This window comes from Branchiostoma belcheri, unplaced genomic scaffold (genome assembly GCF_001625305.1).
Source record: "Branchiostoma belcheri isolate BF01 breed outbred unplaced genomic scaffold, Haploidv18h27 scaffold11, whole genome shotgun sequence".
In the NCBI taxonomy this organism is placed as follows: domain Eukaryota; kingdom Metazoa; phylum Chordata; class Leptocardii; order Amphioxiformes; family Branchiostomatidae; genus Branchiostoma; species Branchiostoma belcheri.
The window spans coordinates 595,690-621,804 of NW_017802491.1; the positions used below are offsets into that span (position 1 = coordinate 595,690).

Sequence of the window (26,115 nt, forward strand, 5' to 3'; positions counted from 1 at the left end):
GGATATGATTTTGGAAACGGCCAGACGTGACATTCCAGGTAGCATCCACTACCCTTCGTCAGTGACACTAAGAGACTGCAGGAGAAAGGCAGGTTTATAAGCACGAACTATTGATTGATATGCAAATTTGTGAAGACAGGGAGGGAGGGCTATGGGTAGAACTCTCAGGCACTTGACTCTCGGCGCTCTCAGCCCCAAGGATAGACAACACTACAGCTCCTGTTCTGAAACAACAGGAGCTTTTGACTATTTTGCATCCTTCTTGTCTTGACTTGTCTAACTTTTGTTTCCTTTTGGACTTCAAAAAATTGTATTCAAAAATTTGCCAATCAAACAATAGTTCGTGCTTATAAACCTGCCATTCTCCTGCAATCTCTAGTGTCGACACTGACGAAACGTAGTGGATGCTACCTGAAATTAAACGTCTGACCGTTTCGAAAATCACACCCAGTTGCTTGAGTAACCATTTTTTGGCGTATCTTATTTCCTGAATGTCTAACCGTTTGAGTGGGTTCATATGTGCATTAAATTTTATCCACTATCCTGTAAACCCGCTGTGTAAAATCGTTCAGTCACATATGACCTCTTAACCAAGGGCAAATTTAAGGTCTCTATAGCAGTGGTTTACTCAATCCAAAGCAGAGAATCTTGGAAATGGTCTTTTCTCGTCTTCCGCGTTTCACTAGGTCTCACGTCACGACTTCTCCATAGTAACTACGGCGCACGCGCGGACGCAAGCTGTTTCCAAGAAAGAAGCCAAACTCAGAAATGTTAGATCCAATTTGTGAAATGGCCATATATGGTCATCGGGATTGGAACACAAAAACGTTCATCTGTCCCGTAAATTGTAACATTGCGTGGGCGAAGGGGGGTAGTGACAATTAGATAACTTCATGCCTCTCATAACGCTTACTTGCTGTAATAAGAACACAAATGTCTTGGCTTCTTATATAACTCTTTCAAGAAGGTATAAGTCTTTTAAATATGTTAAAACAAAACTATAAGACGCTGGCACTCGTAGAACGCTACGATTCGCTCAGGAAGTGTTCTTTTGCACTTTATGAAATGTTTAACTGCAATCATCCCTCCAACATGCCCGTGTAGTTTCCTAATTCATATCAGTTGACTTGACACTTGTTACACACATCATGATTTGTATACAGTAGTGATAAGACGTGATTGGTGCGTTTTACTCTATAGTAAATTTCATTAAATTTTCATCGAGCAAATTGCCTGTATCCACCCTCCCCTCCACATCAGAAGTATCGCCATATTTTTTTACACGTTTTAAGAACTCCGCCGATTTCATGACGTCAGAATTAGCCATTAAGCTAGATTAAAATTAAGTCCGAGGATTTCTCCAGTAAAGGTATCGCCGCCCCTCCCTCGCCTAATAGCCGCTCGGTAATTTGTCGCCTGCGGCAACTCCCTTGTTTATTACACGGCTCGGTATCCCGTCTGAGGCCCGTCGTGATAGAAAGAGTAAGCTCAAAGTCTGGCTCGAACCTTGGCGGATGCGAGAAAAAACTCTTTCAAAGTCGCCTGTAATCTTGGCGCTCGCCCCCTGAAGGCGCCGAGCTGTATATAAACCCGGCAGGCGCCGCAGAACGTTCAGCACTGAGGACGGGACGACTTGCAGAGAGGAACAACTCGCGCTCCGCACCGCTACAGACATTATGGACATGCTGCCGAAGCTACTACTCGCCGCCGCGTGCCTTCTTGCCTCCGCCCGGTTCTGCCACGGCCTGGTCTTAACGGGGGTAAGCACGACCTCTACTGCAGTCAATGTTTTTTTTATTTGTCTATAAGTATAACAATACGTTGTGATTTGAACGAAAAACTGACATTGAATCAGGACTTTTGCTGCACCGTCACAAAGTTAAAGTGATGGTTCTACCTAGGTGTGATTACAGTAATGATCTCCTTCTACTAAATAACTATCTGTGAGCAAAATGAAATTTGATTTGTGGCCATTGATTTTATCATGGGAATATGAGGCACGATGTTTAAATATAACCAAAAAAGACTACACAAAAAACACACAAAACGTGGAAAATCCCTACTTTATCCATGGAATTCGTTAAGAAATATGTTTAACTTTTGGTCGTTTCGCAGTTGTAGCCTCTAGTAAAACGGGTGTCAGTATAGCGCACCGTTGCTAATTATAAGCTGAAGTGACATAGAAACATTTCCTTGGCACAAAACTCGTGGAAGGAGATTGACATTCCCTTGGTACTTGGAAGTACCCGCTAGACACGGTAAACTCATTGCTGTTAGCCCTGACGAACTGTTACAATCCAGTTAACCTACATTTGAACAAAAAGAAAACTGAGCCGAACTGTCAGTCGTCTCTGTGGCGTTTTTCAGTTATAGTCAGGTAATCTCATTAGAGACACTCGGAAAGTCCAATTTCTTTGTATTAGAGAACTAGGCTATGTAGTATCTGTATTGTACCCTTGCTATTTCGTCATGAAGGGTACGACATATATCCTCCCTGTAGGGCTAACAGTTTTTCAAAGCACCTCTATTCAAAAGAACCTATTTTATATCATAAAAAGTAACATAAAAGTGATCCTGTTTTATGAATGAATGAATGAATGAATGAATGAATGGTTTATTTGATCAACATCAACATGATCCTTAAAAAGTACATCGCAGCCAAATAAAGTGGCTGAATTACATACTTTTCACATCAAGAGATAAGGCTATATACAAATTGGCATTTGGTACAAATATTAATATTTATTACATATAGTAATAATGTTCTAAATGTGGAGAGGTTACTGTTCGTTTAGTAGTTTTATCATGTACGGAATTGGACTGTTCTTGTATCTGTTTGTTCGTGCTATGAATGTGGACAGAAGGTGTTTATTTCTAATGTCTCTGGAGCTGACATCGCCGCGGGAAGGAGGAAACCCGACATTTTAAAGTCATTCATGGCCACCCTTAGCTTGCAAAGTGAACCTTTTCATGCTAGTCAAGACTAGTTACACCAATACGCCATTATATGTTTGTGCAAAGCTCTTATATGAGTCTGAATCAATTCAGCCACCATGTTTTTAATTTCTTGCACAATTTCACGACAAGTCTCGATGTTTTTCTCAACGGAACAATCTTAGCGTATGTTTGTTCATTCAAGGTGGTCGTAGGAGTATCAACTGTACACGAAGACTTTAGATCTCCAAGTCATGTATCTATTCCTTAAACATTCGCTAACGAAGTGGTCCTTAGATGAAAGTACACACCCGCAGAAACACGGTTCAAAGCCTTCCCCAGATCTTTTAGCTTCCTTGTTTGCGATGAAATTAGAGATGCAAGTTAGTGAAGATGACGATGTACGCAAGAGAGCTTTTAGCGTCTGGTCCCGGGGTGTCTGTTGTTAGACGCGCCTGACGTATTGACTATGTAGTCATCCAAATGCGAGTGTGGCCTCCGGTTGCATTTATCCGATTCATTAGGAGGCGAAGTTCATTGTCGAGCACAATGGGAGTTTTTAAACATCGAGTCGTGTGGCGTAACGACAGCTCGGAACCAAGAGGTCCCAAGTTCGAATCCTGCCATGGCACGGATCTTGTGCTCTTGGGAAAGGCACTTTATACGACTTTATGGCGGCATAAAATAAGTTGAAAAAAACTTGAAGTGTGCCCTCGCCATGTCTTGTAATAAAGGTTGGAATAGAAAAAAAAACATCGAGTCGAACGTTGTAAGACACTGAGACCGTGGCCACTGGTTGACCACACGTGTACATCTCATTACTAATTCAAAAATGAATTTTATCGATAAATCATGTTTTCTATCTCAAATCATATTTTATCTCTCAAATCATATTTTCTACACCATATTTTTTTGATATCAAAATGGTTTCATCCCTTCAAATTCATTTCATATGGACCCACCACACGGGGCTATTCAAAGACATGCAGGCATTTGTGCCCATTTAAGTGGATTAAGCTGATTTCCTTAATGCACTCGGACGGACACGTTAGAAGTGGCGGGTGTATGATGTGATACTTACAGAGAGATGTGATCAGCGGCCCATGGCTCGGTGGACAATTTTTTTTTATTCAAACAATTCAAACACATGGTGGCGGCAGACCACAAGATTTTTCGACTTATTTATATTATATGCCGCCACCAAAGCAGATTACAAATACAGGACAGGACAATACTTATTTTCACTTGAGTTAAAGGACAAGTAAAGTAATTTCAGTTTTGGTGCCTTTCAACCCAAAATCCAGTTTGCAAATGGTGATTCATTAGTTTATACCAGTCCCGGGTTTCTCTTTATACTTTTCTTTTTTGTACTAACGCTAACAGAATAGTGATTTCATAGCCAGTTAATTAGATTAAGTGGACAGACTACGTCACCGCATCCTCCTGGTGCAATTGGCAGGCATCAAACGTGAACATGGTTTTGATCAAATATCACCCCTATGTGTGCAAGACTGCTAGAAGCCAATGAATCACCTTTTGCAAATAGGATTTTGGGTTAAAAGGCACCATAAGTGAAATTAGTGTATTTGTCCTTTAAAAGTGAGGAAAATCGTGTAAAGTGACTTTCGATTTCCCAAGGGCACACGATCAGGACTCAAACCCGGAACCTCTTGGTTCTGGATCGATCACTCTGCAGTTACGCCCGACGACCCCACGATATGACACGAGCCCCTGGTTACACAGTAGAGTGTCCATTAGGTCCTCCTCTCCTGGTGTAGCACGTGGTTGTACATCTTTTTTTTCGAACACTGTCCTTGTACCACGATTTTTTACCAACTCATGTAAAAGTGAGTACCTAGTTTCAGTTAGGGACGTCCTCTCGGAGGCCGGAGGTCCACTGTTTGAGGAAAATCTCACATCGAGCAGGTTAAAGAACCCACCATACTCATCGCCCACCCGGGTGTGAGTGGATCAAACTTCACAGTCCGGTCATACGCAGCTTATACATAATGTACAAACCTTGAGCCTGTTACCGCTTATAATTATGAGAAACAAACGAATTCTTGTTGTTATCCATTCCTGACAAACTTGTACCACATATACGTACTACAGCACTTTGTCCTATATCCATTAGCATTTGTCCAAGGACTTCACACTTGTACATGTATTCCGTCATATCCCTGCTGCATTACAATTTTTACAACGAAGATAAGTCAATGATTTGTATCGCTTTCTTACCGATGGATTTTTTTTTATTTTAGCCTAGTGCCCATTAATTCCCTGTTAATGTTGACGTCAGTTGTCCACGCATTGTTGCTTAGTGAAGCCGATCGTTCAAAAATCCAAACTAATACTGCACTTTATTTCCATCATGTTCAAACACTTTACCTATGCTAATGCTGGCCTAGATTGCCGTGGGTTTAACGGGTACCTTTGTGCCGTTGCTCACCTGTGCGGTAACACCTGTTCAACAGATCTAAAGCAATCCCACATCATATGGCGGCTTTCCGTTGGTTTCGTCAATGCCGTCGTGTATTTCCGCTGGGAATCTACAGTGCTTAGTTTTAGTGTCGCAAGTCTAGGGCTGTCCGTGAATTCAGCTCAGTGCTGCCCTGTTACAGCTATCACGCTAGCATTGTAGGGCAAATAGAGTACTATAACTCGACCTTGTTGAAAAGTGAACATATGGCAGAACCTGCTATCTAGAATAAATAAATACAATTGAATTATTCTCAGTGGTGTAACACTTCAGCTCTACAAGTAACATTCGTTTCTTCAATTTTGCTGTTAACAGCAAGAGATGGGTTCTAGCAGTAGATGAATAGAATACATGAAAACACGCGCGTGCTCAATGCTTGCATCTCCTTGCTTGCTGCCCTGTTGCAAATTGCTACCGCGTACGGAACTATCGTTTTGGGTGGCCGATCTGTGGGTTTGTGTGTCTGTGTGCCCGGACAGAGTAGGTTGACAGGCAGCAGAGTGACAGGAGCTCAACGGGTCGCGCGCGCGCGCACACACACACACACACACACACACACACACACACACACACACACACACACACACACACACACACACACACACACACACACCAACATTTTAATTTCTTTTTAACTCCCAGCTGCCTTGTTCAACAGTTGTAACTATATTTGCCTTTTTCAATCATTGTAAACATTTTTCAACTCATTCCGAACTCCTCGTTATTGGCCCTGCAGGCGTGTGACTCTGACCATGACTGTACCAGCGGCTGCTGTGCGCGGTGGAACCCCAGCTCCAACCTGGCGGTGTGCAAGCCGCTGGGCCAGGAGGGACAGCTGTGCCACACCGCCTCCAACAGCATGCCGTTCCCGTTCAGCGGCGTCAGGCGGTTCTGGAGGTGTGTCAGTCTGTGTGTTTGTGTGTGTGTGTGTGTGTTTGTTTGTGTGCGTGCCTCTGTGTGTGTGTGTGTGTGTGTGTGTGTGTGTGTGTGTGTATGTGAGCGTGTGCGTGCGTGCGTGCATTTTGTTATCAAAACTTTTCGTACTAGGCGGTAGGGACTGCAATGCATATGTCACAACACCTCCGCTAGATAATGTACAATAACTATGTGGTTTTGTGTACATGTGTAACTACGCTACGTACATTGTCCGCATTGTAAACTTTGAAGATTAGAACAACATGTCATTTTGTCTGCCAGTTTCTGTCAGTTCCTATTAGCAGACTGCTAGCTCATTGTAATTGTCGCCGGCTACTAGAGTCGTCCTACCGTACGTTCTTCACAGTCACATCCGTAAATAAAAAGAAAAGTTTCTAACGAAGAACCCCCCCCCCTCCCCACTAGGTGCCCGTGCGAGGAGGGTCTTACGTGCGAACGTAGCGAGGGGAACATCGGACACTGCCGCCAGCCTGCCACCACCGCGGTCCCAGGGGACCAAAAGAGGGCCTGGGAGCCCGAGGGACCGGTCAGAGGACCCGAGGGGGCAGCCTGGAAACCCGAGGGAGCAGCCTGGAAACCCGAGGGAACAGCTTGGAAACCCGAAGTACTGGCTTGGAAACCGGATGGTCCCGCCCAGACGTTGAGTCCTGAAGAGCTGCTGGAGTGGATAGAGGCAGAGAAGGCTCTGATGGACATGGAGATGCAGTAGACTAGAAATACTCATCAGTTGATCCATTGACACGATTGGTTGATTTTTTGATTGATTGATTGATTTAGTGCCACACAGTGGCGACGAGCGTTGACAGGGTAGAGGTTATCACCATGATGCAAGATCCTTGAACGGTAATGGATGTGCCATTTGGCAGAAGGTTGTCATTCTGAGCCAACATGCCATTGTCATATTTCATCTTCAAACTGTATCGCACGTGCATTTTTTTAGAACATAAACACGGAATTGCATCACATTCTAATAGTTCTTACAACAGCGTACGTTGTAAAGGCGATGCACTGTAACATTGGGTGCGAATTGAAGCCTAAGTCACGTGGAAGTGTGACTAGCAATGGCTGTCTGGCAATAACAGAGGTACATGCACTAGTCCCAGGCTAGTGTTAGGTTATCATTGCACAGAACTGTCCGAGCGGATTTGTAGAGATTAGTAGTGCACATTCTAGGCCTCTCTCAGACAAGTTCTTTTCGGCATGAGCGGAGTTTCAGATGTTTTAACGTCTGTTTCTTCTGTCCGTGTCTACACAGCACGACTGTTCATTAGATCAGATCAATGACATAGTCAGAGTTTTTGATATGACATTACCAAGTTCTTTACGATGAAAAGAATTATGTTTAATCAGAAATAATAAAGAGAATATATTGATGAGCACTATTATATCTTTATTGTGCGCGTGTCTGTTTGTATGTATGCATGCATATTTCTATCTTTCTGTGTGTTTGCATGTATGTGTATTTATATATCTCTCTGTTTGTATGTATGCAACGTTATGTGTATTTTTCTATATATATATTACAGACGTGGTGGGGACACACTCAAGTTTTTTTATCAACCTATATTAAACTTATATTAATGCCACCACCAACACAGGGGACAATACAACACTCATTTTCACCTGAGCGAAGTGACAAATTTAAAGTCGTATAAAGTGCCTTTCCCAAGTGCACAGGATCGGTGGCATGTCAGGACTCGAACCCAGGACCTCTTGGTTCTGCGAGTCGAGCACTCTGCCGCTACGCCACGCGACCCCACGTGTATTTCTGTGGGTGTATGTGTGTTTGTATGACGACGCATATATGGGACCTCACTGCTTTGGGTTCAGTAGTCTAGAATAGTTAGGTAGAATAGTTGAGATAGACACAAAGGTAGTTTTATCAACCTCCATACCTTTCGACCGTCTGGGCTCAACAAGTCTGATCCTGTGGTTCATTAATTGATAAGATGCTTTAGGTAGGAAGTTCCCCATAGTAAACACAGTGGATCTTTAGTTGGGTCCAAATCTCCAGAACCATATGAAAGTATGCATAGCTCGGAAAAGCAGTGAACGGATCCGCCTGGACTGTTATCTTTCGTATTGCCACTTCCAGGGATTTCTAAACAACCATACTCTGGTAAGGCCATGCTGATTTAAATATATGGATGGCATCCACACGCGCATGAATTTTCGTCCGTTTCCCCCCAAAAAAGTTTTCGACCATACTGTAAGTCGTACAAAGCAACTTCAAAATTAGCAAATATATGCCGAAGATTGTAAAAAAAAATATCGGAGAACGATACTGATGTCTTAGAATGCCAAAATCAATTCCAGAGAAAAAGAAGAAAAAGGAAATAATGCGAAGAAGGGAAAATAACGAGTTCATACTCTGTATTTAGTCATTTGTTCAACCTTCATGACCACGTAGATTTCATAATAAAGGACCGCGTAGATTTCATAATGAAGGCAAGTGTTTTTTGCCAAACTGTTTTTTTATTCGCACGCTCGCATCAGTTTTGAGGTTGCCAGAGGATGTCATCCATATAATCAAATCAACATGGCCTGATGAGCAATTTCCAGGAACCGGCAAATAGCCGTGATTAACAAGTATCCAACGGCCAGAAAGTCAAAGGTCCAGTTGCAGATAACAGCGTGATACAAGCCCATGGGTAGGTCGTCTAAAGAACCCTTCTTACTAAAGCCAATCCTCTGGAAATGAGAACGCATTTTATGACGACAACAACAAACACTGGGCACACCAAGAAAAGCTGGACAATTAGCTTCTAATCTTGTAACAGATAAGATAAGATGTCCTCTGTCTTTGCGTCTATTTGACTGTGATAGTTTCTCCAAAAATAAGGCATGGACGTAAACAAAGATAGTCTTACACTAAAATGCCCACCACAACGACAAAAAAATGACCAAAAAATTGTGTAAAAAGAAGTGAAATGAAATGCAACTTTTTTTATTGTATATAGAATTCAATAATGGAAAAAATTACTTGCTACACGGTAGAATATTAATCACCATTTAAAGTAAAAAGTATTTTTGCTGCCTCGGCGTGCAGTAACAAACTGACGTACGCATGTACCAGCTGGAATATTCAACTTTAAGAAGAAATTGTTCTCTTTCTTCACTAACTAAATGCGCTAAGTCGGTATACGTAAGACTATGCCACTTCTATCTATACTTGTTCCGTCCACTGTTTATGTTACTCAGGGGGACTGTTCAAAACCCAAGACAAGGGGAAAGAGTCTTCGACTTGCATTCATTATGTGGAAGAGCTGAAGAAATGTTATATGACTATATTCATAATTGGCAATCGAGTCTCTACTCGCAGCAGTCGTCTGTTTTTAAGTGCTTCAGATGAAGACAAGAGAGTTACGGATGTACGTCACTTCTTGCTGTTTGACGTCACTTCCTGCTGTTTGACTGATAAGCGTCTTGAAGCCTTGAGACAAGATAAATATGTAATCTCACGTCTCACGTGCACGTTCATCTGTTTGCCTGTTTCATGTATCAGCACTTGTCGGTCGGTGTCTATCTACAATTTGATATTGACAACGTGTTTAAAGGCATCCAATGCGGTTTTTAGGGCTTGGAAACACGATTTTTCAAAGCCAACATTCTTTTTATATATTATTTATCTACATAGTGAGTTGAAACCACACTATCTCAATGTATATTGACCCTCATGGAGCAAAAATTCCCATGATTTTGACAGAAATTGTTACTGGAATGGCCCTGGGCTGATTTTTAGGGTACCGCCTAGAAAATAAATGACTTATCTTGGGGGCTTGTTCCTGCAGTTTTAAATGCCCAAGGTATGAAATGCTGACTCAAATGTGCTAATGCGAAGCAGTATGTATCAATATCAAAGATTTCCTTATTCAGGGTACTTCCAGTTTTGCTGCCCTGAAATCGCATTGGATGCCTTTATCTTGTAGAAGAGTAGAACAACCGACACTGCCTGCAAACCTAAAGCAACCTGAGTCGAGTGACAATTGAATGACCATATGGGCATCTAGATCTTTGCACTAGACAAACTTAAAAGTTTTACAACAGAATTTAATTTAAGCTATAAAAATATCAAATCAGTGCCAAAACATTACCTGAGTGTGTCGTTTGAGAAATGGAATAGAGTACCTTAAGATGTGGACTCAGCTATGGTATATCAGAAAGACTTTGTAATGCTTGGCGTGGGCGTATTTGTGAGTCAGGAAAGTGTGAATTTTAATTTCTGCCCAAAGGCACGAGACAGCTCTCAGTCCTTCATAACCATATGAATTGTCATATTAAACTTCTACAGGGGCTGAATGAAAGGTAGAGGGTGGATACCGACTGGGGGCAATACTTGGCGAGTAGCGCTAGCAGGCTTCGTTAGCGTGCCCTTGGGAAAGGCACTTCAAACCTATTTCTTTACTTTTATTCTAAGTGACTTGAAGCTACGTTGCGACGCAGACAGAGTGCAAAACGTGCTTTATTTACATGAAGAACAAACACTTTACAGTCAAGGCGCCGATAGCAGAAGATGCAGCACCGGAAACTCATCAGATATGTCAGATATCTAGTCAGTATCTACGGGATTCATCGGACAAGTGTTGACACGATTACGTTTCCAAAACCTTGATAACACCTCTGAATGGTTCGTGTGATATCTTATCGTCCCGACATTACAAGACTTGAAAATATAGTTTCAAACTGTACGTCACAAAGAACATGTATTGTTGTGGAGGTGGAGGCCACATGTGACGATGTGTTTTGCAGTGGTTTGATGGTTTCCAAGAAAAACAAGTATAAAGTTATGAATATATTAAAGGAATACGTCCATTACAGTCGAAATGGCTTCTTCAAGCTGAACGTTTTCCACAAAACATAGCACAACTGCAACACATTAATAGTACACCTACAGTACACCAAAATAACACTAGATACGGTTTTCTACAAGTCTTTCATCCATACAATTCACTGAATGTGTAGAATAATACAATGTAGTGCAAATATACATAACATAGTATTTGTAAAAAATAGCAGCATTCAATTCGTGGATTGGCTAGGTAGGTCTTTGGGATAAACTTTACAAAAATCATGTATGGTTCTTTGAGCAGTTTTGTCTACTCATACTAACATCATTGAGTTCATTCCAGCATAAAAGTTGTTCAGAACACACTAACTCCGGTATAGTCTATATCACAGAATGGGTAGATAGATATCTAAATGGCTGAACGTTTGGTTCAAAGGACCTGACATGAATTTTCTGTATACAATCTTCTACAATAATCTCTCATGCACAGTGATTGGTGGAAGATAGAAATATCCCCTCTTTGTTAAATCCATTGTGAGAAACAACAAACGTCTTTGTCAGTGGACACGTTAATGTAGTAATAATCTTAATACAAACATGTTTCCGTTTTATCGTGCCACTTGTAATACTCAAAAAAGTTCTGAAATGTACGTATGTCAAAGACTTTCAGTTCTGTCAGCTCCAGTTGACAAACATGGTAGACTGCAGTGACATCCGGGTTTCTTTTTATATTTGGTTCATGTGGACGCCCAACAGAGTTTACGACAGTGGGTTTATTGCTATTTTACGACAGCTTCGATATGTTGCCGATTTACGGCGGCATCTTCTAGATGATGTATCCAAAAACGATATAAAAACTTTTTCATAACAAACACAACTGTCGGAAATCTGTTCGGAGGTAGCAGAACCCTTTTTTCATATTTTTTCTGCCAATGGTAAACTGTTAATACTGGACGACAGTTGTCGGCTCTAAGCGTATCCCACAAGCCTCGGCGTGGTCGGGAACGTTCTGCGCATGCCCATGCACTTCTCCTGGTCGATGAAGAGAGAGTTGGCCTTGACCGACAGGTCGTGTTCAAGGGCGTCCTTGGTGTGCACCAGGGCCTGGGGGGGGGGGCAAAGTCAAGGTCAGTCATGATCAGTATGATGTTGATCTGTAATGTTACAGAATCAGCATTTCTGAACTAGTCAAGCTTTCTATGGAGCACTGTGAAGATAGTAATAAGACATACAAGTGACAAAACAACCCATGTCTAGTTGTAATAAAATAGGGATCCAACCATGCACTCGTATACGTCTGATCATGGAAATGTTTAAGCTAAAATCCCGTGTCTTTGTCTTCATCAAATTCATAAGAAAGCTTCATATCTTCAAATCTAGATATCGGTGATACGTATCGGACGTCTGGTGTGAAGATACGCCGTAATTTCCGTTTCTAAAGCGGATATGACTGTTCTTGACGCGATCCTGCGACAGATAGTTGTGTTCCCACCGGGTTTAACAGATCCATCAGCATATTTGATGGCTCGCTTCATAAATATTCATTTCTTCAAACTGTCAACATGATTGGAAAGAACTATGACACGAATGTATAAAAAGACTCCCATTCACGCTGATATACGGCTATTCAATACTAATGGAAGCGGTTGATGTAACTGTGGTGATTGTTTGATGTAACAGGTATCTAGGAATGACTGATCAAGATTCTTGTGATACCTGAGTTACATGTAAATCACACCTACTATTCCTGTGATATATGTATTTTGCCAGTATTTGCTCTGAAGAAATCCGAATCAACATTCGCCCAGTCCGATGTGCAGATTGATCGATAGACATAGTTGATAGTTACTTAGGGACCAGACTAACCTGAAGAGTGTCCTCTGCCTGTCGCAGACGGAAGTGCAGCGTCTCGATGGTCTCTGCGATCTGCCCGACTTCAGAAACCAGCCTGGAATCGACAAACATGCGTTAAATTGAGAGTCAGAGGTAACGTGATAGACGTGATAGTATGCTTATAGACTTGAATGAAGAGAATCTAAAAGTGACCGCTTAATTTTGTCTCTTCGTTCCTTACAGAATTTGCTTGATGGTCCGTTACAAGACTTATCGTTAATGGTTTGTTTGTTTGTTTGTTTGTTTGTTTGTTCGCGTATTCACCCGTGTTGTGGCGGGTCCCTGTAGATCTTGATGCCGGGGAGTTTGTGTTTGTTTTTATGGTTTGTTTGTTTGTTCGTTCGCGTATTCACCTGTGTTGTGGCGGGTCCCTGCACAGCTCGGTGTTGGATAGTTTGCTTGTGTTTGTTTGTTTGTTTGTTTGCTTGTTTGTTTGTTTGTTTGTTTGTTTGTTTGTTTCTTTGCATATTTACCTGTGTTGTGGCGGGTCCCTGCAGAGCTCGGTGTTGGGTCGCCGTGTCCGGGAGTCCAGGCGGGTCTGTGCCACCTTCATGGGAGCCTCCTTGTCAGCGATGGCCTTCTTAATCTGCAGGATGGTCTGCTCCGTCTGGAAGATCTCCTGGAGGGTCTGGGGTGGAGGGGAAGACAGTAAGAATGTTAGCAACATATGGAGTAGTCTACGTTAGAAAATGACTTGTTATCTTGAGTAAGTGGACATCGAAGCACATTGTCTTCTTTTACCTGGCACTGTGCTGCTAAACGTACGGTTTCTGTGGGGGGGGGGGTGTCTTTTTGTAGAAATTGGAGATACAAGATGTCCTTGTCATTAAGTCGACAGTATTTTTGATAAGGCACTGTTTACAAATGTGCCATACATCATGTATTTTACTATATTGTTGCACAATTAAGATGTTTGATCGTTTGAAGTTTTCTCGAGCAAGCTTTATGAAGAATAAGGAAGCAAATGTCTGAGGCCAGTCACCTTAGCCAGGTGCTGCTGCAGCTTGTTCTTGGCGTCCATGGTCTCGGAGATGCGGTTGGAGAAGCCGACGTTCACGTTGTTGAAGTGAGTCCACATCTCGTTGGAGCACTGGTTCAGCAGAGCCTCGATGTCTGCCCGCAGCTTGGCGGAGGCGGCGCGCTCGGACTGGGAGCGCAGGATGTTGTTGTCACTGAACTTGGCCCAGGTCTCGGGCACGGTCACACTGTAGGGAGCAGAAAAGCGTCGACTTAGTTATTCCTACAGGGCACAACCTAAAGGATACTCTAAGGATGGCAGACATGATAAAGGCTCGAGAGGAAAGGAGATATTAAGAAGGAAGATCTAGAAAAGAGAGCAAGGAATAAACAGAAAGAAAGAATGAGAGATGGGACATGAAGAAGTATAAAAAGCAAGGATAGGGTAGATATAAGGGCTGTAGTGCAAATGCCACTCGGCAGGTGGCGCTATTGACCGGTACTTACGTGGCGTCCACCTTCTCCACGCCCCTGTGGTAGGCGATTCCCTCGGAGGTGTTCCTGAGCTGGTGGCAGTAGTCGTCGATGCGGTGGGCCACGTGCTTGTCGCTGACGTCACGCTCAAGCTCGTGCTGTGCGGCGCGGTTGTTTCTAATGAAGAGAAAAAAGGGCAACGGTTAGTCAGGAACGACCCCTTGTAACAAGTGCTGGTCCTGCAAGTAACATGACATATCTTTATCACCAATTTGTGTGTTGGCTCGCTGTCCTTGTGTTCGTGTGTTTGGCCTCTTGATAATCATACCAATTGAGAAATGCACATGGAACAGAGGAAAGGTGAAGTAAGTTAGAAGAACAGTCAATTGGTAATCTAACTGCTGCTCTTATCTGGCCCGCTAGAGTACACCTGACCATAAGGATCTCTAGCTACAGATCTGCAGCCAGAAAGGTAAGGTGACCTTTACAAACGTTGACACAAGTTGCGTTTATGGTGTTACTGTATTGACCGTAACCAAGATAACCAAGGACGCCCACTGCTGTAGCTCACTAAGCCAACAATCAACTAGATTACACGGGGAGATGACCATAATTACAAGTAATTACAGGGAATGGTTAAGTACATGGTAATCATACCGTAATTACCAGCTTCTCAAAAAGGTGATATTTTTTATTCAATTGTCGAACGGACTTTTGGCTCATCATAACTGGAAAATTATGACATCCCTTGCTTGACGCTTTTGCTGCTTTCTTGCGGTATTTGTTGTGCATGTACTCCTAAATGATTGTTGACAGTGAGACGGCATGTGATATTAAATGAACCTTATATTTTGTTTGTGTGTTTAATACTGACGTCCTTATAGCCTGTAAATTCTTTACCATGCACTGCGTCGCAGAGAAGAAAGAAAGCCATTGACCATTCTTAAAGATTGCGCTACTACCCCCCTCAACCTACTGACCTTTACTGACAGTAGTAAAAGTTTATTTGAGGACCTCAGCATATGACGTGTGTGTGCCTGTGGTTAGAACACACCTGTCCTGAGTACCATGTGTGTACAGGGCGTGGTTCTGACGCTACCTGTCAGCAGGTAAACCTTACCTGTCCACACAGGTGTGCAAAGGTGAGTCAGACAGGTGTGCAAGTAAACCCACGTCATTTCCTGACAATTAGACGTCTATTTGGGTAATGATGATTTTATGGAGAGTAATGATGGGTCTATTAGAGCCATGATGTGACCCTACAAATGTGTGTTTCTCTTAGAATAAATGTCAAAAGACTGTGTTGTTATATCATGTATGTGAGAGAGCAAGACCACAATATATCGGATCATTGGTCATTTTTATGAAAGACCTATGTCCTACGTTTAGTTTATAGTAATTTTGCATAGCTTTGTTTGCACGTGTTGTTTGTAGGATTCGAAACAATAAACTCAACAGAACATTGAGTTTTTTCAGCCTTTGATTTTTTTCTAACGGTGGTTTTATGTGTACCTTAGGTCTCTATGTGCAACGAAAATACAATCTTATTTCTACAAGGCAAAGCTTTGGCACATATCCACCCCCCTCCCCACAGTCGTCTCCATAGAAATCACTTCTGTTGTAGTTACCGCGCGCCAGAGAAACCCTGGCCGCCATCTTGGTTACTCAAGTGTCAAGTGTGACCTTCTAACCGTTACATGAGACCGACTCGCCTTACCGCCGACATTTTCTCTGTTAACTCACCCGAAACGTCCAAAACAATCACATTTCAACCCCGTAACTTTACCCACTTCCTGCCGCCGCGGAACGGGCAATTCATTTCCACTCTTGGAACGATATAGTTTAAGATTAATGATTTGAACATATTTGGTTTAATCGCGGCCATGTTTGGCCAATGTTTCACGGCGTCGCGTTGCTAGGACACGGCAGTGACCTTCGACCTCAACTCGGCTTCCAGAGTTGTAGCAACATCATTACGTTTTGTTTTTGCGAGGAGAGTTTGTTTTTTCTACCTCCCCAGAACCTAACCCGGCCGTTTATACATCTGTTGAGGCATGGGATCAGCTGTGTAAAGCTGCCCTTTGCCAGGAGTGTATTTCTGGGACGCTCAAGTCTTTCTCCTGCCTTTGTTTTTACAGACAAGGACCTCAGCTTGGATATCGGAATGTCCCAAGACTAAACAGATCAGTCTCTTGGCGGTAATTACGGAGAAACAGATCAAAACATCTAGCCAAAACAACTTTCATCTCACAAATAACTCCTGTGCTAAGACAGAAGGCCTTCTGTTTCAGGATCTGTGTTGACATGTTTACGGTATCCGTGTCGGGAGTGGCAGGGGAGCTGTAAGAAGTTGTTGATGGTTCTGTTGAGTTTGTGTTACTCGCCTTTTTGCTTTGTGAATACTCGTGTGACGGTTTTCAAACATCCCCAAACCGCATTCCTGGCCCAATGCCATACCATTGTTGCATACCGATTCGCTACTTCAGTAACTTATATATTGACTTTCACCAAAAGGTACATCATATTGTTGTGCCTGTTAAAGACGACAGATAATGGCAACAAGTGAAGATGACGTCAGTACTTACGCAAGCTGAGCATTTGCCTTCTCGATGGCTCTGCGCATGCGCTCCTGGCAAGACTTGATGACGTCCACTTCCTGCGAGAAACGAAAAGAAAATGATAAATGAAAGGTGAATTTACATATATATCATAACACATAATTTTATAGTGGGTAAACTTTTTCATCTACAGCAGATTTACAGAGAAAATGATTTTGGATTATTTATGCCATAGACATCAATTAGTTTTACTGGGTAAATTCCGAGTAACTTTGCCCAAAAATCAAACCTAAAGTTCCCACAACCCCTCATGATTGATCTACAGTGAGGTACAGCTGAGTATTTAACGTTTTCAAGTTGCCGAGCTGCCTTTTTAGCCTGCACACACTCCACACAAAAAAAAAGCCTGCCAGCCGAAAGACAACATTCTGTCTCAATATCTGCTTGAAGATCTAGATGACGTCATGAGTACCCGTGCCTACTGACCGTGCCATACCTGAGGTGTTTTCACACATCTAAGAACGTAACTTCTCCCCCTGCTGACTTAAGTTACTGCTGACCAGGTTTCTACCACATGCTGAGGGGGGCGCTTCACTGAACACCGCCTGCACGGAACGGGCCTTATAAGGACGGCCTGACCTATCCAATACAATTTCAGGGCGGCAAAACTAAAAATATTCTGAATAAGGCCGTCTTTGTGATATTGACACATACTATCCCACATTAGCACATTTGAATCAGTATTTCATACTAGCCTTAAGATTAGTCCTTTATTTTCCGGGTGGTACCCTAAAAATCAATCCATGTCCTTCCAGTAACCGTTTTTCGTCAGAATTTTGGGCCTAAACATAACTGACTCAATACTAATTATAAACCTTACCTAAGACGCCTTCGATCCAAGAAGCACATAAATCACCCTTCAAGTTCAACTTAATCTTGTACGCGCGCCTTGGGTCAAAGCTACGAACGTGACATTTCTGATAACGCTGTTTGTCAAGAACACAAAAGGTTTGTTAAACGTCCTTTGTTGGAGTGTTTTCTTGTCAAACACAGGGACCCCCCACCCCCTTCAACACTCACGTTCTGTACACCACCTTCACCGCGACTTTCAATAGGCCAAGCGGTTTATTACTGCTGATTTGCTGGCGTTCTGACACAGACGAGAGACGAAGAATTCAATAGTGCTTTTTGATGACGCTAAAAGACTGGCAACCGCCAAAGTCAAACATGCCGTAGCCGGCTATACATGTAGCTAGCGACTGACGGCCAAGTTTGTATTGTTTGGTTCGTGTTTATGGATACCGCTTGAGGAGAAGGTACTACGATAGTAGCGGTTCTGAGGAAAATAATTTTGGGATGGCGTTAATTTTTTAATTGTAAAATGCTACTAGAGTTTGGGTTGGACATGTTACCGTACTGGGGACGACCTAGGTAGTTTCTCCATTTTTGTAAAAAAAAGACACTAGATTTGAAACCCGGAATTTCTTCTGTAGTACCATAGAAACTCACCAGGCGCTCCATATATTTAAAATTATCCTACCACATTCCAAATATCATACAGATATGTTCACAACGTCTAGAATTATCCCGCCCATAGACACAATCTACACGCCCACCCACTCTCAAGCAAATCACACTGAAAAGATAACCTTCTTTGCTGCTAATAATCTGCCTTATAGCGAACTGAGCAGCATCTAAGAACATTACGAATGTAAAAATACTAAAAAGAAGGGTTGTACCCACCGATAGCAGCTCCCTCTCCACGCCGTCGTGCACCAGGTCGATGCCTTGCCTCTTCTCGCGGTGGTACAGGCACTCCTGAGCCACCTGCAGGGGCGACTCCGTCTCCGCTAGGGCGCGCTCCAGCCGCTTCTTCACCTGAGGGGGAGGAGGTGGGGAAGGTAAGGTTGGAGATACGTTGATGAAGGTTGGACATCCAGGTAAACCATATTCACAGACAATTCAAACTCTAGTACTGGATAAAGTACGAAGATTACTTCCGGACTTTTTGAGTCACATCCACCACTCCTCTTCAGCGTCGCTTTAAGTGACTCTGTTTTAGTGACGCTCAAAAAGAGTGGTGGATGTCACTCGAAACGTCAAGAAGTAATTCATACAATTGATCCAGTAGTAGAGTTGGAATTGTCTTCCAATAAATTGTTTGAATTGTTTCCAATCAGGATTTTACCGTTAAAATACATATAAATACTAGTAACATGAAGATCCACCAACAACTTGTCGAGTTATGTATATAGGAGAACTATTGAATTGGCGTAATTTCTTCAAGAATATTCAAAAAGTCTTATCCAATATTGCACAATCTCTCTCTCTCTCTGGCGTTTTTCCCGTGATTCTGCTTGCATGTCTAACCGTCCAACATGGCGGCTACAACTACATGACGTCATAGTCACGTGACATGTACTACCTCCACCAGGTTGTTGGTCTCGGCGACTTGCGCCTCGATCTCGTGGTTGAGTTCCCTCTTCCAGAAGTGGATGTCTGAGACGCGCTCGCCCATCGCCTTAGAAGACACCTCCTGTGGTTTAAGGAGACATTGACCACATACGTTACTAAGGAGACACCTACCTCTACAAGGCTGTTTGTTTCTGCCACTTGCTGTTCGATCTCGTGGTTCAACTCGTTCTTCCAGAAATGAATGTCGGCGACGCGCTCTCCCATGGCCTTAGACGAAACTTCCTAGAAGATAGAAAGAGAGGGGAAAACGTACGGTTGGGTTAGTACCGAAGAGGGAAAGAGGGAGACCAAAGCTGATATGCATGGCGACGCACTTTCCAAAAAGACCTGGAAAATACAGGGGTGCTATACTGACATATGCTGAGAATCAGGCCAAAGATGGAACAGGGTAGAAGAAACTTGCTGCCCAATGATCTACGCACGGGAGGAATTAAGTAAGGTTAGTACGGCCTGGCGCGTCTGTGGGTGTTTCCACTAAGAAACGAATGAAATGGTGATAATGAAACTGATGAAGAGGTACAAAATGATGTTAACTTGTTATATATGAAAGTAAACAAAAGAAGTCAACGTGAAATGTATGAAGTGCATGTGTATGTGTATGAAATGATAATACACAGAAAAATCAGCAAATGATATAGGAAAGACCCCAAATAGGATGCATAATAAACCATATTACATGTTCTTCCTACTTCCCTCTACTGGTATTTACAATAATATCTCTAACACCAAAGAAAACATTAAAAATGTCGTCTTATTCATGCAAACACTGGGCTTATGAAGTGCACTTATTAACCCTAACCACCTAACTTACTCCTAACATACAGTCATGTAAACATAAAAAAATTCCATCCCTACCAAGCCGTAAGCCTAAGTCAGAGTCTACCCCTACACTTTTAACACTATATTAGGCTATCAGGCTGCCAGTTCTCTGTTGATTACGTTGTTAGGCAGCAGTTAGAAGGTTAAGGCGCCCACCTGTGTACGGTTGGTCCTCTGGTCCTCATCGTGCACCATCCTGGCCGTGTCCATGCGCAGCCTCTCCGCGCTGTTCCGGGTCGAGTCGCTCTGCTTGTAGTTCGCGTAGTTGGACTTAAACCAGTCATCGGGGGTGTACCTGTGGGCCCAGGGGATTAATGTTAGCAACCTAATAACCATGATAACTAGAAAGGTAACATTTGCAAAGCAAATGCAATATATTTACCTTCACCTGGTCTAGCCCAAGAAACTAGTACTGCACTGTTTATTGTTACTCAAAGTCAAGTACATTCATGTGTATGGTGAGCAGCCTCTCCGATCCTGTTCTTGTACAAAATGTAACCCAACATCACCACAGGGTGTTGCTACTGTATCGGTTACCATGGTGACAGACGTCTGGTCCAGGTCATTGACTTAATTTTTTGGAGAAGAGGATGAAGAGGAAGAAGAAGAAACCGAGCAAAAACAATACGTTTTCCTGGCTGCGAAGATATGTCAAAACACACTGGTAGTTACTTTGTACTAGTAGGTCCCAGACATATTCTTACACAACTGCATATTGGGATGACACTTCAAATTTGAAATCTTTATATATCTTTATAGCCATATCTGTAATAACAGATGGATATGATCTTAAAGAAAGCTTTACAGTGTACTATTCCTTGAAAATCTACTGTTAGGTGTGGCAATCCTATACAGCGACAAGTACATTTTTGTTTTGTTAGAGATCTGTGCATGGTAAGATCTGTGGTGCGCAACACATATACAGTTCCTAGTTCTCTGCTAACGTACCGTGTGAAGAGCGCAGATCGGGCGGCGGGCAGGGAGCTGGTCAGCTTGTAGGTGCCGATCCCCTCCAGCCGGACGTTCTCAGGCAGACTCTTACTGAGCGGCTGCAGGGTGGGGTGGGTCTGAGACACCTGCGGGAACGGATGGAAAGGAAACCGTCAGTTTCATCAAGTGTAGCGTACTGGAGAACACACCCTACACTGGCTGTAACAAGACAGTTTACGTCTGTTTTGGCACAGAAAATGTAGACTGGGTACCATCCGGATTTTCGCTCCGCAACACTCGAAAAAAAGGTACCCCGAGGCTACAGAACGGTACCCAGGCTACGGAAAATGCACCAGGTAAGAAGATTGATTTTCACCGCCTTTTTTGTTTGTTGATGTCTGAAATAATAAATTTGTATCATGAAATACAGTTTTGTTCGTGTGTAGTTCTTAACAAAGTTTAACATTGGAACGTAGGGTTGACTTTTCATGGTTATTAATTAATGTAATGTGAGCAAAAGAAATGATAGAATGATCTGTCAAGACGTTCTTCATATGTTATTAAGCGGACACAGGAGGAGACAAAATGCGGTACTGAACTGAATGAGGCATACTATACACTCTCCATATACCAGTGCAAGCCTCCCCATATCATGTCATCACATAATGAAAAAGAAATTAAATGACATCGAAAGCTGTGTATGGTGTTGTTGCCATGTTGCAAACAAAATCCTTGTGCGAAGCTATATTCTAACACCAAAGAAGTTGCTCTTGAACCGCTGACATCCACATACAGACACATCACGACACAAGACGCACAGAAGCTTAGTTCAGTTTTCCTGCAAACATTAGCGACTCAACTAAACACAGGACTTGCTGAAGGCCGTAAAATAAAAACGGTGCGTTGTCCTTGTGGTACAAGCGGCTGTGCCTGGTACCAGATTCACGGTGCATGTGCCGACACAACGGTATGAGAAGGGAACATCGGGGTATACCGGGAACAGACTCTTGACGATTTCAGTGGTCGTGTTCTTTTTGACGCAACACGAGCCGTCACACGAGCAGCAGCACGGCTTTTTCTCCCCGCCGACAGGGAGACTCGCGGTCAGGGGCTGCAGCTGAGGCCGCGCAGAGGCGATCTGAAATCACGTCAGAACGGTTCAACCTAGCTCCGCTACACAGCCTGATGAGGACGGTATCTAGTACTAAAGATGGAGAACCATTGGGATGGACTTTTGCGTCCATGACGTTCACTACGCACATTTGCAAAAATTAGTACAAATGTAAAAAAAAAAACTGAGATTTTGCTACAAATAAGCTCCATGTGTATAACCCCGGTCCGTATAATGGGACCTATAGCGACCTTTCTCTGTCTGCACCAAAATGATTCAGCTGAGTGAGCATGCAATCAATTGCAGAAGGATCCGGTAACAACTCATTCCAAAACCAGTCTTGACTTAATCTTTTCCCACGAGAAACTTTTAGCGACTTGTTCAAGCAACATGCACCAAAATCACGTGTGACCCAGAACCGCCAACAACAACTCTGCCGACAGTTACAGAAGGACCACCGCGGAGACGTTATACCATCAAGGCCAAACCTTCTTCAGACATTCTTCGTAAATGGCCGTTGTCGGCACACAATCAGCGACTGGACTGATACAGTGATACATGTAAGTTTCGATTGATGGGAGCATGAAGATGGAGGTGAGTGAGTGAGTGAGTGAGTGAGTGAGTGAGTGAGTGAGTGAGTGAGTGAGTGAGTGAGTGAGTGAGTGAATGAATGAATGAATGAATGAATGAGTGAGTGAGTGAGTGAGTGAGTGAATGAATGAATGAATGAATGAATGAATGAATGAATGAATGAATGAATGAATGAATGAATGAATGAATGAATGAATGAATGAATGAATGAATGAAAATGTCGTCACAGTCTGATCTTGCATGTGCTGGGGCGCATGTGGGCTAATGTGAGAATTGTAGGGTTAGAATTAGAGTCTGATGTGTGTAGACTAGAGTTAGAGTTGTAGTCTGATGTGTTCCTACCTTGTAGTACGTGCTGGGACGCCAGGGCAGACTGAGGGAGTGAGAGATGACATGCGGGCCGGTGTGAGACTTGTAGGACGCCGCCATGGTGGAGATGTGCGGCAGGAAGCGGGTGCCGTCTCCCACACGGGGCCGCGTGTAGGTGGAGGTGATGGTGGAGCCGTAATATTCCATCGTGCCTCGACCTGTAAACAACAAACAACAGATTCAATAAACAAATAAACAAACACACACTCAAACAAACAAACGCTTGGCGAAAGTGCTGGTAGCCGGCAAAAATGCTTGCAAAGTTACCAAAAACAAAACACTAAATACATAAATAGCTGTCTGTTAGCAATTCTACACGTGGGCTCAGGTGTTGCACGTATGGTGTCCATGGTAACGGCTTATGAATCCATCAGTGTCGCCTGCACGTCATGGCAACAACGTGTCGCCAGGATTAGGGACAAACACTGCTCCACACTCTCGTGTTTATTATTAGAAAAAGTCTGCCTGAATGTGGCAAGGATGTACCCTATGAAATTTTTGTCTTGTGAAATAAAAACGCCTACATTTCTTCATACATAGAACGGTGTTCTTATAAGAGGCACGTGACGTTGTCATACCAAAGAGAAGGTGACGTAATGCATGAACTCATGTTCGAATAGTAAAAGTAAATAAATAGTAATATTGTTGTGTTACCATTGGTGACACTGTCAAGCTACGTTCTATCTAACGTAAGATCATATCTATCAATTCATTAAGAACATACATTCATGTTAGAACATGCATGTGTCTCTGGTATTCTGCATTTTAGCTTCAATTGAATTCAAGTATAGAAATTAAGCATGGATGCGGGCCATATAAAATATAATTGTGGCCAGGGACATATGGGTAACTAATGTATTGATGGAGAACCACAGTGATATCAAGCGGGTTGGCATCTTCTCTAAGCTACACACAGGAAAACACTCGCTATTTAATTAATGTTTATTTTGCCTGTTGCTAGATCTGCTTGTTCTAATTACAGAAAATCACGTAATTAGCGGCTTAGCCTAATATGCCACAATTCAATCTACAAAAGAAGGAATTCACATCTTAGCTTCTATACAGCTAATAAACGCCTGCCCAATACTACGCGGTTTATATAATCCCAATGGTTACGATACAACGAGGACATAGTATTTCTTCCTTATCAAACATGGATATCACTTGTCGTGAAGACCCAGAAGTGTTTGCCCACGTAATGTCCGTACGTCACAGCCTGGGTAGGTTATTAGATACACAAAGAAGCAGAAATAGAAGACAATAGCTACGGAGGGTGTTGCCGAAGGGGAGGTGATAATGGTGCCCTTAATTAGACAATTATATCAGATGGTATCTCCACATGGAAAAAGGGACAACCCTGAAGCGACCGAGAGAACGTATATGTGCTAAAGTAAACATGATGCAATCCAAGCTAGCTATCATTCGATAAGACAGTTATACATCCAAGCGCAAAGCTGTTGTAGCAGTAAGCATATGATTTGTAGGTTTTTCTCTCATAGAAATGGACAAAGTGTCTTGACGAAATTGTGTGCCGATGGACGGGCTCTTCGTGGAAATGGCAGGGACAGGAAGGGTGGGTTCTGTGCCCTGAAGGGCGAACTGGTCACATGGGCGCACACAAGTTTGTCACCTTGTTTCTGATGCTTCAATGAATTCGCACAAATGTACACTCATTATTTAGTATTTATAGTAGAAGAAGTAAAGGTTCATAGTTTTGCATTTTATTTTATTTTGCCTTGAATAAAGGCACAAACAAGCACACCAAGTGATTTTAGGGCTACGCTTCAAGTATTAAAGGGGGCGTTCTCACAATCATTTACCTTGTGTGGAACTAGTGTTTGAACCGAAGACCAATGTGAAGTAGAAAATGTTATCTATGTGCAAGGTTAAAGCTATGTGTGACATTTACTACTCGCTTCAGCTTGCAGCGGAAGTGGTTGAGTTCCGTCTTGTTGCCAATACAAGCCACTCCAGGCGTCGTTACGGGCAGAACAGGACATAAGCCGATGTTTGGGTTAGCGACAATAACAAACCTGCATTTTCTATTAAACCTTCTCAATGCGAACAAAGTCCCTCCTTTGTTGGAACAGGCCGGATTCGTGAATCTGGTTTACAAACTACACGGGTTGTCGGGACGACGTGTTAAGACATCTTACCAAACAAGGGTCACGTTGTAACGGACACTTATACAAACACAAGTCTTCGGACACTTTCGTATGGAACTTTTACAACTTTGTATAACGACTGCATGCAGCATTTCAAATCTTCTTCAAATATAACAACAGGAGGCTCTTGAGGTTTGAAATACGACCTTGAGTTTTCTTCGTGTCCATCTTGTTCTCAGCGCCCTTTGAAGATTTTAGTAACCGTTAAAAAGACCATCCAGCCAATTTCAACATCCATTGGCGCATATCACAATACTGAAGTTCAACAAAAATCAAACCCGTGAATGGACGATGCCACATTTCAAACCATGGGGTAAAATATTTCACGGCTCATCTAAAAGCCAATATAGTGGGAGGTAAGACCAAGCCGTTCAGCGTTGACGCTTTTCATGTCTTTCCAACAGCCAGTTGACAATCTTTCCTCCTGACAAGCAAACTACCACCCAGCCGAACAGGAATGTGGAGAACAGATAGTGAATATTTGCCATCAGCCATTCATTATCCACAGTAACGACCTCCTGACCAAACAGAGAAGCCCTCCAACCTTTGCGCTAACGACGTCATCACCCCGCTTATTACCCCGCCATAGATAACTCTAACGCCGATAATGTCCGCCTGCAAACACGGGTAACAATCTG

The 26,115-nt window shown here is 42.8% G+C and overlaps 2 protein-coding genes across 7 annotated transcripts in view; one reads left to right on the top strand and one right to left on the bottom strand.

Moving 5' to 3' along the window:
- The first annotated feature begins 1,676 nt into the window (after positions 1-1,676).
- On the top strand, positions 1,677-7,638 carry LOC109483846 (prokineticin-2-like). Its single transcript, XM_019786999.1, has 3 exons — positions 1,677-1,760; positions 6,150-6,310; positions 6,755-7,638. Exons 1-3 carry the CDS (start codon positions 1,677-1,679, stop codon positions 7,056-7,058), a joined length of 549 nt encoding a protein of 182 aa, XP_019642558.1. The 3' UTR covers positions 7,059-7,638.
- A 3,155-nt stretch (positions 7,639-10,793) lies between these two features.
- The window catches only part of LOC109483499 (tektin-3-like), a 28,676-nt gene continuing 13,354 nt past the window's right edge, over positions 10,794-26,115 (bottom strand). For 4 of the 6 annotated variants that reach the window (XM_019786563.1, XM_019786531.1, XM_019786547.1 and 1 more), the window contains exons 2-12: positions 23,286-23,470; positions 21,260-21,387; positions 20,468-20,606; positions 19,604-19,714; positions 18,761-18,895; positions 17,045-17,115; positions 14,493-14,636; positions 14,011-14,233; positions 13,502-13,656; positions 13,002-13,083; positions 10,794-12,239 (exon numbers count right to left, since the gene is read on the bottom strand). In XM_019786563.1, coding sequence (XP_019642122.1) covers positions 12,105-12,239; positions 13,002-13,083; positions 13,502-13,656; positions 14,011-14,233; positions 14,493-14,636; positions 17,045-17,115; positions 18,761-18,895; positions 19,604-19,714; positions 20,468-20,606; positions 21,260-21,387; positions 23,286-23,459 — 1,497 coding nt within the window. In that variant the 5' untranslated portion in view covers positions 23,460-23,470 and the 3' untranslated portion in view covers positions 10,794-12,104. Of the gene's footprint in view, positions 12,240-13,001; positions 13,084-13,501; positions 13,657-14,010; positions 14,234-14,492; positions 14,637-17,044; positions 17,116-18,760; positions 18,896-19,442; positions 19,554-19,603; positions 19,715-20,467; positions 20,607-21,259; positions 21,388-23,285; positions 23,471-26,115 lie in introns of all 6 variants that reach the window. The other 2 variants (XM_019786540.1, XM_019786569.1) reach the window with 1 other exon arrangement.

Excerpts from the sequence above, each read along its gene's own strand:
- LOC109483846 (XM_019786999.1), top strand. The coding sequence starts at position 1,677 with ATGGACATGCTGCCGAAGCTACTACTCGCCGCCGCGTGCCTTCTTGCC. Across the intron at positions 1,761-6,149 it reads ACGGCCTGGTCTTAACGGGG|GCGTGTGACTCTGACCATGA; the intron begins GTAAGCACGACC and ends TTGGCCCTGCAG. Across the intron at positions 6,311-6,754 it reads GGCGTCAGGCGGTTCTGGAG|GTGCCCGTGCGAGGAGGGTC; the intron begins GTGTGTCAGTCT and ends CCTCCCCACTAG.